This window comes from Coregonus clupeaformis, unplaced genomic scaffold (assembly GCF_020615455.1).
Source record: "Coregonus clupeaformis isolate EN_2021a unplaced genomic scaffold, ASM2061545v1 scaf0058, whole genome shotgun sequence".
NCBI classification, from domain to species: domain Eukaryota; kingdom Metazoa; phylum Chordata; class Actinopteri; order Salmoniformes; family Salmonidae; genus Coregonus; species Coregonus clupeaformis.
In genome coordinates, this window is record NW_025533513.1 from 792,674 (window position 1) to 805,684 (window position 13,011).

At 43.3% G+C, this 13,011-nt stretch overlaps 1 protein-coding gene and 1 long non-coding RNA gene across 4 annotated transcripts; both read right to left on the reverse strand.

The window, feature by feature from the left end:
* On the reverse strand, positions 1 to 695 carry LOC121555415. The gene is made up of 3 exons (XR_005997908.1): positions 678 to 695; positions 186 to 340; positions 1 to 59 (listed from the first exon to the last, which is right to left on the reverse strand). It is a non-coding gene; the product is annotated as an uncharacterized LOC121555415 (long non-coding RNA).
* Positions 696 to 1,972: 1,277 nt separating this feature from the next.
* On the reverse strand, positions 1,973 to 12,148 carry tcp11l2 (t-complex 11, testis-specific-like 2). Of its 3 annotated transcripts, XM_041861323.2 has the most exons (11): positions 12,023 to 12,148; positions 10,469 to 10,550; positions 7,967 to 8,156; positions 7,542 to 7,674; positions 7,308 to 7,428; positions 6,753 to 6,976; positions 6,379 to 6,515; positions 5,194 to 5,381; positions 4,403 to 4,584; positions 4,140 to 4,312; positions 1,973 to 3,935 (listed from the first exon to the last, which is right to left on the reverse strand). In XM_041861323.2, exons 3-11 carry the CDS (start codon positions 8,142 to 8,144, stop codon positions 3,664 to 3,666), a joined length of 1,608 nt encoding a protein of 535 aa, XP_041717257.1. In that variant the 5' UTR covers positions 8,145 to 8,156; positions 10,469 to 10,550; positions 12,023 to 12,148; the 3' UTR covers positions 1,973 to 3,663. The 3 variants fall into 3 exon arrangements, with proteins under 3 accessions (XP_041717257.1, XP_041717248.1, XP_041717265.1); XM_041861314.2 differs by lacking the exon at positions 10,469 to 10,550 and having other exon boundaries at positions 12,023 to 12,147; XM_041861331.2 differs by lacking the exon at positions 12,023 to 12,148 and having other exon boundaries at positions 10,469 to 11,997.
* Positions 12,149 to 13,011: the final 863 nt, after the last annotated feature.

Sequence of the window (13,011 nt, forward strand, 5' to 3'; positions counted from 1 at the left end):
TCCATCAGCCCCTTCAGGTCCTGCCAGATCAGGCCCAGCTCTGACGTCATCACCACCGCCTTGGGGGGAGGGGTATGTGTGTGTGTGTCAGTGTTCCATCCATCTATCTATCCAACCATCCATCCATTTAGTAGATGCTTAGGAGAGAGAGAGAGTGTATACTGGATCCTAATGGAGTGCCTCACCAGAGCTTGCTGATCCTCCACAGGGGTGGAGTGGAGCACGGAATGCTCCTGGATCCTGTGCTACAGCTGCTGACACATGTCGGCCAGGGAGGTGGGGTTGGTCTTCACCCCCTCTGACACCGACGGGGACACTGGCCTCTCCTCCTGGACCCTGTCTGGGAGGAACAACACACCCAGGACGTCGCATACCTTTCATTCTCCTGTATCACCTCCATTCAAAAAAATTATAATAATAATTGTTTTGGCATCGTAAAAGATGTGTGGGGCATGTGGATAGAGAAAATAGCCTATGTAGATCGAGACCCTGTTTGTGTTTTCAGGTCAGCCCTGTAGATGAATAGGCCTAGTCTTTAGAATTTCAGTGGCAAATACACATCATTTTGTTGATTCAAATAACTCAAAGGCCTCATGCATACAATCAAGGATCAACAACAGCACCTCACACAAGACTCCTGGCTGTCTTCCCTCAACCTGCTTTAGGTCTCCACACACCTGCCCTCTTCTCTCCCTTGGGGCTGGACTGGAAGAAGAGGGACAGTGGCCCCAGGATGCTGCGGTCTCTCTGCTGGACGTCCTGGGTGCAGGCCTCCATCTGGGTCATGGAGTACAGCATGTCCTGGCCCTCTGCCACCCACCGTTTGGCCTCCGCCGCTCGGGAGAGATGGCCCACCACTTTCATTTTGCCACCGGTCATCCCCTCACTGTTTGACATAGAGAGCAAAGAAGCCTTGGTATACACTGGTCTGAAGAGCTTGAATTAGCAACTCTCTGGTTTAAGGACATGAAATTGCACTTTTGGGCATGCATGCTCACCTGGGTCCAGGTTCAGACCTCTCTTGGGTCATACACATACTGTAGCTACATGATGCACAGCGCACACAAAGACATGCCTTTCTGTACTAGCTGCCTGTTATGATTCAAATCCACAGGCTGTCATTTTTCATTTATGGTAACTTAGTGAACCAAATATCTAACTACCCACTGGGCACAGACGTCAGAACAAACGTCTAGTTTTGATTTACATTCGGCTGAGTTGTCAACTAACCTGAATGGAACGTGAAATCAACAAAACATTGCATTTAGGTTACTTTTTTCAAATCCAAACAGTTTTCCACGTTAATTCAATGTCATCACATAGATTTTTTGTTGTTGAAATGACGTGGAAACAATGTTGATTCACCCAGTGTTTGCCCAGTGGGTAGCTCCCCCGTTGAATTGTAATGTGCAGTCTCTACAGAAATGCTCTGTAGCGAACTAGCTGCTAACTTGCTGTACCTTAAGCTACCATTATTTCCACACAGCAATTTTCAGGAGGGACGCGTTGCTTGGAAACGCAAGAACTCACCAGTGATGTATAAACCCAATAACTCAACAGTGGTACTTTGAAGCCACCGGTCGGCCATAATGACATTCCCCAGAAGGAGCAGTCCTCCATAGGAATGAATGGAATTCTACAGTATTTGTTGTTGTTGTTGTGGGAACAGCAACATTATAACCTTTTTTTTCAAAGACACTAAGGACTTTAAAAAAATATTTATGTTTAGCTCACATATAATTTAAAAGTATGCATTAAGCTGTCTGTAATTGAGTAAACGTGGCAAAAACAAAATGTAGACATTAATAAATGCATTTCTAAAGTTTCCAAAATATTTTTTTACAACGTGGGGGAGTGCCAAGATGGAGAGGTGGCTTCAAAACAGCGCCCCCTGGGTGTCATCTGGAATCATTGGTACTCATACACCCCCAGCCACTGCAGAAGAAAAAGGGTACAAGACTTGTCAGGCAGCTGATTTATTATTATTATTTATTTTTCAGGTCACAGAGTTCTTCTTACATTCCTTGTCTGATTGTAATCTATACAATCTATACCCTTTGCACGTATTACAACTGTCTTTGACTGTTGTGTCTGTATGTAGACAACTATTTTCAATAAGCCCGCACACACACAGGTCACTGCAAGACTAATTAGGTAACGCATGAGGGTTTATTGTATTATAGCTGCATTACATGAGAAGATAATGTATTTATTCAAGTGAACTTTAAAAGCTAACAACATACAATGTTTATTCTGCATCAAAAAGTTCCATCGTGGGAAGTTATAGACATTTCAAAACAACCATCTTCAGCACCTCTCATGACTTGACTTATCTAAACCAAAGATAGATATTACATAAAATGTCCAGAAATGTCCAGCTGTTGGATAGCTTTTAGGGAAATATAGGTATAGAAGGACAACTAATACTGGTACCTTCAACATATCAAGCAAGAGACTTTATAAATCCACTGATACGAAATAACAAAACAAACACTACATTAAATCAACACATTCAAACAGCCCAACAAAATTACTGAATACTATCCAAGGGCTAACATACAACAAAATGTTTTCCAACAAATGTTAACACAAAATAAAACATGCATTATATATCTCCAAAAGGTCAAAGGTCAGAATCCATCAGGTTTAGTGATGCCATAACCATATCAATTAATCAGTCCCTAAAATAAAAACGTTTATATATATATATATATATATATATATATATATATATATATTAATTAGTCTCCTAATTTAGCTCAAGTGATTTAAACACGTCTTCGACATGTTGGAAAGCAACAATAAAAACAAGTCTCTTGTTTTCATTCAAGATGACATTTCCCGAGCTCTAACCAGTTTAATGGCGAGTTATCACAAGACATAAGTTAAAAACAATTATTTTTATATTTCTATTCAAATGGTGGCACTTCAATGAATAGGCTAATGGCATGAATAATATAGCATTTTGTGTTCTGGGTTTGTCAACCTCAACGTGTAACAAACAGTTACTGATCAACTTTATTTAACCTGCTCTGCACAGCATAAAGCTTATGAAATGTGATGTTATAAAAATTGGCAATTATATGATTATAAATATATAGGCCTTTCCCTTTTATGTCATAAAGTCTATGAAATGTGTATAAATGTTCTTTGTAACAGTAGCATTTTATGAACGTTCTACCCTTTTCCGATGACACTCTCCAAAATAACAGGACAACGGATGTCGAGCACTCCCTTCCATGCGAACGCAGATTCACAACGTACCCTAATCTAACTAAAAAGGACATTGGGAAAGATTCCTCACATAAAACACTAGGGTCCGTTTTTAGGTATGAATCTACACAAAATCTCACTAACAGATCAGATCAGGTGTCACAAAGTGGATGTCGCAGTACACGACAGTGGTAGGTGGATTAGTCAAAGCTTGTACGTGCACCACAATCGCTCGTTGTCATTTTCCTGATGCACCTCTAATGCACGTACCCCGACATTCTAGACAAAACGTAGCTGTGATACTACTTCATCTAAAGGGAAGGAGGGTTAGGGATGGGGGGGGGGATTTAGCTAGCTGCTAAGTCTTTCCTTTCTTTGCCCCTTTTTCAAATAAGGTGTCATCAGCTCCAGCTTTGTATTGCTCCTGGCTCGGTAGGTAGGTTGGCGGTCCTAGTTGGAGTTCACAGGGTTCTGTATGCTGGGGTCCTGGGGAGCGGTGGCCACCGGTGGAGGCACCGCGTTACTGAATAGCAGGGTCTTGAGGATCATCATGTAGAAGGGGCTGTAGACCTGCTTGTTGAAGTTGACCAGGCTGACGAAGGTGACCGCCAAGGAGGTGAGCTCCGGTTGGATCAGCGCCAAGCCTCCGGGCGTCGGGGGCGGGTTCACGTGAGAGTTGGGCGTGGCGAGGAGCACCCGGAAGTACTGCTGGACCCTTCCCTCTGGAGAGGAACAGAGAAGAGGCACAGAACAAACAGAGTGGTCAGAAAAACAAGCACGTAGCAACTGTGAGCTCATCAAGCAATTCAATGAATTAACTGTAGCAAAATTTCACACAATGTGCTTGGCTGAGAACATTGCATTAAATATATACAATTAAATAGTTAGTGAGCTATGTCAGGCCCTCAGGTGTTCGTGTTGCTTACCCACAAGACTGCGGATAGGGTTGTTTTCCTGGGTGATGCTGGTGATCTGGCCCTTGAGGGTGACCTGGAGTTCTGGGGGCAATGCTGGGTAGTTCCTCTCAGTCAGGGACTTGTTGAGCTCACAGCAGATCTGAGCACTGACGTTCCCCAGAGCCTCTGACAGGTTAAAGTCCCTGCAGAGTGGAGGAAGAGAGGAGAGGAAGTAGTCAGTCTCAATTTGCACATTGAAATTGATGTATCTGTGTCTGTTATGTAGAACCTACGTGCTGTGCATGCCCTCCAGGAGCACGCTGGTCATCCTTTTGAGGCGCTCGACCAGCGCGGGCAGCGCCGAGATGGGCCCTCCGATGGCGCTGTAGACAATGAGCAGCACGGAGGCCACAGCCTTTAGCAGCTGGAGCCTGCGCTGGAGCTCCTGCAGACGCACCTCGTCTGTCATCAGGGTCTGAGGGGGTTAAAACACACACACACACACACACACACACACAGAGAGACTTTAGACAATGGTCATTTAACACACAAATCACATATAGGGATGAATGATCAATTTAAGCCACATTTTTACTTAGTCTCCCATTGACATCAATGCATGACTAAATGAACATTTGACATTAGTGGAAGTTAGGATTCGCCCCATGGAGACTAGATTTTAGACAATGGTCATTTAATAGACTTGTGGTTGTAAGTTGTTTGAATGCAATGGTACCGTCTTTCAGACACTTGTATTCATATGGAATTCACACAAATTTCAGACAAACAAACATTCTAGGTAATAGTCTATATGCAAATACACACCACAACTTCATTTGACCAAGTATAATACACAGAAACAGAAGCTAACACCTGTCAACATCCTTGTCGCCTCTTTACACAAACACATCCATTTCCCCTGTGAACATTCATCAACACCCTCGTCACTTGACAAACACACTGAATGTCACCTTTTCTTAATAACAAAAGACGAGTAATCCAATGGCAATCAAGGTATGTTTTGAATAAGCAAATAATGATTTTGAAACTGTCTGTGTACTAAGACACGCACAGCCCAACCCACCTCAGGCAGTGGGCTCTTGTGGTAGTCCCAGGTGAGGATGCGGATGAATCCACTGTTGAAGACCAGGAGGGGACTTGGCAGGGCTTTCCCCACCTTCCCATGGCCGTTGGGCTGCTCCATGGTTGGCATGGAGAAAAGCACCTCCTCCAGAGAGGACTTGATCCACTCAGTGGTATGGTCCAACGCACCTGAGGAAGTTAGGGCATCAGTCATTTGTATGGCATTTAATAGTGATCGTCATCTTTCATTTAATGGCGTAAAGAAATCACACCCATGCTGTACATACCACAAATCAAACATCCCCATATACCATAAAGCAGTACAGGCACTTTTTTTTTTTAAAATTATTTTTTACTTTACCTTTATTTAACTAGGCAAGTCAGTTAAGAACAAATTCTTATTTACAATGACGGCCTACACCGGCCAAACCCGGACGACGCTGGGCCAATTGTGCGCCGCCCTATGGGACTCCCAATCACGGCCGGTTGTGATACAGCCTGGAATCGATCCAGGGGGTCTGTAGTGACGCCTCAAGCACTGAGATGCAGTGCCTTAGACCGCTGCGCCACTCGGGAGCCCACCTAATTGCCTTCTGTTTGGAAGAAGGCCAGCTGGAACTAAACCTTGCACAGGAGCACACCCTGTTCAAACAATGAATGAATACTATGCTGGCCTTTAAGGACTCAACTGTCTTCGTAAAGGATCAGGGAAATGATCCAAAGGCAAACCAAGACCAGCATGAAACAAACTCAATATATACTTTATAATGACTAAAACCAAATCAAAACTGTGTAGAAATGATAATGGACCTCTAATCATACAGTTTCTTGACTGTCCAGCTTGTTTATAATCATCGAAATTAAAGCTAGACTGTTAGGGAGAATCAAGAATTCCCCAAACTATGGATAGAGGACTATTTGTAGCAAATTTGGACAGAGGAGATATATAACCAATTTTCAGTGCGGCCCTCCGGACCTCGTTGAAGACTGAAAGCGGCCTCCGGGGCAAAATTAATTTGACATTTTAGTCCTGGCACGATTGTAATAACTAGCATACACTTTTTCTTTCTTCTGGGGGAGGTTGCCCCTGGACCCCCCACTAGGGTTCCCAGAGTTATGAACCCCTGTTATAACCTCATTCATATCAGAAAGGAGCAGTAGGTTAATAATAACAACACAGACTCACTGGGAGTCTTCTCCACGATGCTCTGGAACTTGGCCCTCTCGTACTCCACTGACTGCCTCTGCAGATCGGGCCGCAGGCTCTGGATGGTGAAGTTCACCATGTCCATCTTCATCAGGTCCAGCACCCGGAAGATCTCCCTGTTCAATGTAATAACACTCTTAAAACAGATGCTTTGAATTTGGCCTGCTCCAGAAGAAATACCTAGTGACTTGCCGTCATCAAACCCATGCCTCAACATCTGTACTTCAGCCCACAACCATCTAGCTTTGGAGATCTAAAAAGGATCAAATGGGTGCCAGCCATATATGGGGATGGCTACAATTATCCAAATAAATATCCACAAGGGTTGTAAACAAAACTTGGGCCAAACGTACTTGAACATTGACACAACGTTGTCGGGGTTCTCGCAGAGCTTTTTGACCTCGTCGTCGCGGACGGGGGCGCACAGCTTGCCCATGATGTTGACGATGTAAGAGGCCAGGCCCTGTATGTCCACCGCTTCCTTGTCCGCCTGCTGGCGAATCAGATCCATGTCCAGCACCTCCAGGATCTGAGTCCGCAGCCGATTGGCTCCCGGGCTCAGGAACGACAGCAGGATCTGTTCATAGTAAATCGTTTTTTTAAATGAAGGAAATAAACAATATATAGCTAGAAGATATCAATCTTAAAAGCTATTAGCCCATTTTAAATACATCCTTCTTGCGTACATTCCTTGAAGTAATCACTGACCTAACAATTGGACAGGTGAAAGAATGGATTCCACTACATAACTGTGGCTGATCCACTTGTGTCAGATCAGTTATTACAGCTCAGGGAGTTAGAAAGGATACATTTTCAAAGTCTTCCAACAGGGTCATCTTACTGAAAAGATCACCTTTCCAACCATGGATTTGTCAAGTTTGATAGAGGGAAAAAGGGCCAAAGCTCACCTCTCTGATCTCCTCCAGCAGTTTGATGGCGTGCTCATACTCTGGTGGGTCATCATTCAGCTCAGACTCCAGGCTATCCCAGAACGCCTTGTGAACTATATCTTTGACTTGCTTCTCCAAACTGAAAAGGAGAATTGAATATCATCAGTTGTCAATTGGCATCAGTTGGCATTTGAGTAGCCCAAGTGATGGCCATGTTCACTGGGTGTCCATTTTGAGGTGGTAGGTAGCTACCTGTTCTGAGGTAGGTAGGGCTGCTCCACATGGAAGTCACGGTTGACGATGATCTCGTGGGCCAGGGTCAGGTTGGACAGGTCCCGGGCAGAAGACATGACCTCATCCAGTGTTATAGTTTTGGGCGGGCTGGCTATAAATAGTGGGCATTCAAAAACAAAAAAACAAAAAGTGTTGAGAATTGCCATTTTGGCATTTGAAAGCTCAACCTAAGTGGGGAGAAGGCACACAGTGTTGCATTCCGATTCTCCATACTATTCCAAAAGTGATAACACCAATCCAATGCCTTTAAAATCAATGATGGGAAGTGTGCAGGTGCACACTTTTGGGAAAAGGGTAAAAAATCTAAATGCAGTTTTTAGGGTGGCATTTTGACAAGCCCAAGAAGCCGTCCTACTAGAAAGGGAGGAAGGACATCTACTCACAGGAGGGCGAGCTGTGCTTGCTGCTGGAGCAGTCACTGGTGAAGCTCTGGCGGGAGCAGTCCAAGTCACTGGCAGACGTGATGCTGTCATAGCGGTCCGAAGACGACTCGGCGTCGCTGCTGGCGTCCTCGCTGCCAGTGGTGGACATGGAGGTGGGCCGCTCGTCATTCCCAGGCATGGCGGGCTAGCGCTGCACGCGGGCACAGCAGTCATATGTTTAACATGTGGTTTGAATGTACCCACAAGTTTCTCTTATGGAAAAATAAGGGCTTTCTAAGTATTGTGTACTGGGGGTCAGGCAGTTGTAGCCAGAGCCTTGAGTTTGACCTTAAATTCACATTCACTGGCCATGAGCTAGTTAAACCTAGCTTAGCCTCCCTTTCCCAAGTCTGAGGTCCCCCAAGAAAAAATGGCACTACTTTACTGAAGACACTACTCCAATCTTTCAACTGCCTCTTTTTGGTTTGGTGTGTTACCACTAGGTCAAAATGTAAGTGTGTGTTGTGTCTGTGTTCCCGTTGCTAGGAGAGGCGGCATGTAAAACACCACATGACAGTATGACAGCTGTTAGGCCAGAGTGGCCATGGAAACAGGAGGAGGGCCATCCACTTGTACCCCAGTCAAGAGAGATCAAAGGATCAACACACATAGTTTCCAAAACGATTTGGACATTAGTTTTGACTTTAAAGTGTGTGCTGATTTAAAAGAGGGATATTATCACCATAGTTCAGTCCGTACAGCCTACTTCTCCAATAACAAAACAAAGGGACAGTGTTAGTAATGGGATCGCGTGGCGTCTCCAGGGTAACGTGATAACAGTGGGCTTCTCAACAGCCAACCGTCCACAGATCCAGTTACACTTCACTGCTTAGATTAACAGGGAAATCATTCTCTTGTCTACCTCACATCGGTCCAAGCAACATAAAAGGCACAGTGCCAGCCATCCCATCATTGAGATCCCAAGTAAACAACTTGGCCTACACTTTTTAGAAAAATAAGTGTTGTTGGTGCAAAGCAATTGAATTTAAGACCTAGTCCAATAGTTAAAATATTCCCATACAATTCACTATGTTGAACTACCTGGCCAAAGTGCCATAGACAGAAGACACATTATCAGACATGTTCAGCCCTTTTGGGCTATCTGGCAAAGAAAACACCAACATCTTGAGTCCAGAGATACAGTTAGGTGGTGCTTCCTTCTTATGGAGGTAGGCTGTGATTTTATAGTCTCAGCCATGGCCTTACATTCATTATCTAGCTATGTAAGGCACAGCATCTCAGTGCTAGAGGCGTCACTACAGACCCTGGCTGTATCACAATCTGGCCGTGATTGGGAGTCCCATAGAGCGGCGCACAATTGGCCCAGCGTCGTCCGGGTTTGGCCGGGATAGGCCGTCATTGTAAATAAGAATTTGTTTTTAACTGACTTGCCTAGTTAAATAAAATTTAAAAAAATGACCTTTATCTTCATTCTCCAGTCAGACATGGCAAGGTCATAACCCATATCTCAGCGGTCACAAGAGACCGCTGGTAGAGCATGGCGCTTGCAACGCCAGGGTTGTGGGTTCGATTCCCATGGGGGCCAGTATGAAAAATGTATGCACTCACTAACTGTAAGTCGCTCTGGATAAGAGCGTCTGCTAAATGACTAAAATGGGAGAGAAGAAAATAACAATAAAATGAATAAATGTAATGTCTGAAGTTGTTTGATACAGTAATATATTTGCTTACTAGATCAGCCCATGTCAACTGTGATGCCTGAAGTGATGTGCCCAGTCCTACCAATGAAGGATAAACAGGCAGGTCATTCAGAGAGAATTCCTAATGCAAATGCAAGTCAAAACCATTCAAAATGATTGCATCCGATTACGTTGCTTTGACACAGAGGCATTCATAAGGCAACCCAGGACAGGGCTCTACGCTGAATTTATTTTCTTCAAGGAGCATGTGTGCGCCTAAGTTGAAAAATGTAGGGGCACACAAAGACATTTAGGAGCACAATGAAAGTAACAATTTTCCCATAGACAAGAACCAGGGAAACTAGAAAGACCAGACAACTGGAATTCTTAGCATTTTGGTTGTTAACAGTAAAAAAATATCACATGCCCATTGGGGCAACCCTTAATGTCAATCCCTGCAGAGCAACTGACACTTCACCACCATTTGACACTGCACAGTGGATATAAATAGCCTAGAATATGTATATTACTGTAGTCAGGAGAGTTAGTTGGATATGATCACATTACAATCACAAATCGTTCCGTATCCACATGAAGACAAAATAGCTACCCTTGCGTGTGCAGTGCACAGACTATATCAGTGAACACCAGTGGGGAAAATAGCTTTTCATGGCAACACCCTGTCCTTTGTTGATTCCCCATCGTTTTGTCTAAACAGACTGTTACATTGGTTACTCCATGGATTATCAGTCTGACCAAAGTTTCCCTAAAAAGATAGCTTTTTACAAGCCAGAATGTTGAATAAAATGATTTGTACACTTACTTTACCAGTTGTACATGTGGTTGGTCCTTTTGGAGGTAGGAGGGTTGTGGTGCCGGTAGGTTCTGTCACTTGTATTTTCAATCTTTTCAGGCATTGCACAATATGTCAACAATAGCCTAATGTAACCAAAGGTATTTGACCAAAACACGTTTCCTTGCAATCAGCTGTGGTTCGGTTAGGCTCAGACAAGCGTTTGTCACATACGAAAAGTCCGCCACAGTGGATGCATCATAATACCCATAATACCACGCAAATAGCTCCAATGGTTTTTCCTTCATTCATTTTTCACATCATGAAATCTAATTAATTGTGTGTTTGGTTTAGGCTTACCTTGGCATGACTTTTTGATAGCCATGTAATTCTCTCTCTTTTACAAGGTGAGTTTTATCAATATATTTGCCTCAATTTACTTTTATCAATAGTTAGCATTGCACATTTTTTTAAAGTTACCTTGTCCAAGAGAGATTTGCGCGTTATCAAAACAATGGAACGAATGGCATCAAACACATGGAAAACATGATACTATTCCGCACCAGCCATTACCGGGTTTTATGACTCATACTCAATTGCATCAGTATTGAAAATAAAAACCGGAAATGCCAACCATTTAGACCATTGTATTGAAATTCGGGCTAAGAACACTTCCCTGCGGATACTTTGTCTCAGATTACCTCCTACATAAGGACAAAAATCAGCAGACAAGGGGTAAATGTATGCACTCTAACTGTAAATCGCTCTGGATAAGAGCGTCTACTAAATGACTAAAATGTAAATGGATAAAGTACGTTCAAATGAAGTTTATTCAACCGTCTGACTTGTGATGGGACTGTTCACAAAAATTGAGCCTACATGTTAGAGACGAGTCTTCCACTCTCAGATTCGTCGCTCAGCCCTACAAGGTTTGTTACAGTAAAGGGAATTTTCAGTTAAGCTGCAGTGCACTGTACGAGCTGCACGCACAAACCAATATATCCACACACGCGTCACTGATAAGTACACGTGATCCTGCAGCACCAAAACAAGAGAGCTGGACAAGACCGAGAAGAGATCTGCCTGTGCCAAAAGAAACGCAAGACAATAACTGTCGCTGAAAGAGTTCGCATTGATTGCAATGCATGTTGATCCTCTACAGTGGAAGAATTATACTGAAGTTAGCAACTCCAATTAAAATGTAGCTACAAGCAATAGTTGTTACGGTTGCGGATATGAAGTCGCAAGCGTAGCTAGCAAGCTAACGTTAGATTAATCAGATAAGGAGCTAATGGCTTTTTACTAACTAGATTCTATAAATTGTTATTCGTGTGTTTGTAAACAATAATGCTAACGCCAACTCCCCAATTTCAAGTGGGTTCAGGTTTGTAACGTTACGGTTACATACATCCAGCTCAATCACGCCAACATGGATAAACATGACCCCAACAAGACATTGGTAACTAGCAACATAGCATAGGTGATTGTTGACAAGCTGAAAGGGTTTCGCTATCTAGCTAAGTTACAAACTAGCATGTGTTACTGATAACAAAAAATATACGTCGAAATATAGCTATGTTTTACCTTTTTCACGTCTCCTCGGAGGGAGATTAGGCCATACACCAAAAAATGTGTAGTTTGTAAAGGAGGTTGAGTCAAGTCAGCTTACTGTGCTTGAGTATTTTTAAAGGTCCAAGTCCTCAGCTGGCTTGCTGTTCATTTTGGGCTAAACCGTTCCGGGGGGTACTTTGTTGGGTAACGTTAATACAAACCTACACCGTATATACGAACAGCAATTTATGGATAGATAGCTATCATTATATAATGAATACATATTTTATTAATCTCAATATATGGTATTATCCCTGGATATAGCTCCTTGAAAGAAAACATCCACTTCGATATATGAAACGTCCATTGTTTACAGTAGACGCACCTCCCTTTCCTTCTCGATGAATGGTAGGCTCCGCTTCACATGGGACTTTTTTGTTTACGGATGTGACGTTTGTGAAAGATTAAATACATTTTTACAAAACATTAAACAATACACAATGCCACATTCATTAGACATTGTTTTTGATAATTAGTATCCAGTACATGACATCTCGAACGTCTCAACTCTTTTCATAGGGCGGCTAATCCCCCAGCCGACTAGGTGAAAAATCTGTCGATGTGCCCTTAAGCAAGGCACGTAACCCTGATTGCTCCTGTAAATCGCTCTGGCTAAGAGCGTCTGCTAAATGACTAAAATGTAAATGTCTCGAGAGAGTGTGGAGAAAGGTTAGTGCTATTCGCGATCCTTGGGGCGTCCCTACCCTAAAACCAAAGATTTTTAAAACGAACCGCTGACCAGGGATCCCAGAGAGCAATAATCGTGTGGAAAACTTGTGAGAGGCACAGGAAGGACACAGCTAGTTTATCTTTCTGTGCTGTGCAATAACGTTGTATGGTGTCCTTTGTTCTGTGCTGGTAGGTAAACGATGCAAAACAAATACATGCAAAAGGACTGCCCTGTTTGACCCAACAGAGCAATCTCCGATATGGGCAGTGGAGTGAATGAGAGCATATTCTGA

Excerpts from the sequence above, each read along its gene's own strand:
- tcp11l2 (XM_041861323.2), bottom strand. The coding sequence starts at position 8,144 with ATGCCTGGGAATGACGAGCGGCCCACCTCCATGTCCACCACTGGCAGC. Across the intron at positions 7,429-7,541 it reads CCCTACCTACCTCAGAACAG|TTTGGAGAAGCAAGTCAAAG; the intron begins GTAGCTACCTAC and ends TCTCCTTTTCAG. Across the intron at positions 3,936-4,139 it reads CCCTATCCGCAGTCTTGTGG|AGGGAAGGGTCCAGCAGTAC; the intron begins GTAAGCAACACG and ends GTTCCTCTCCAG.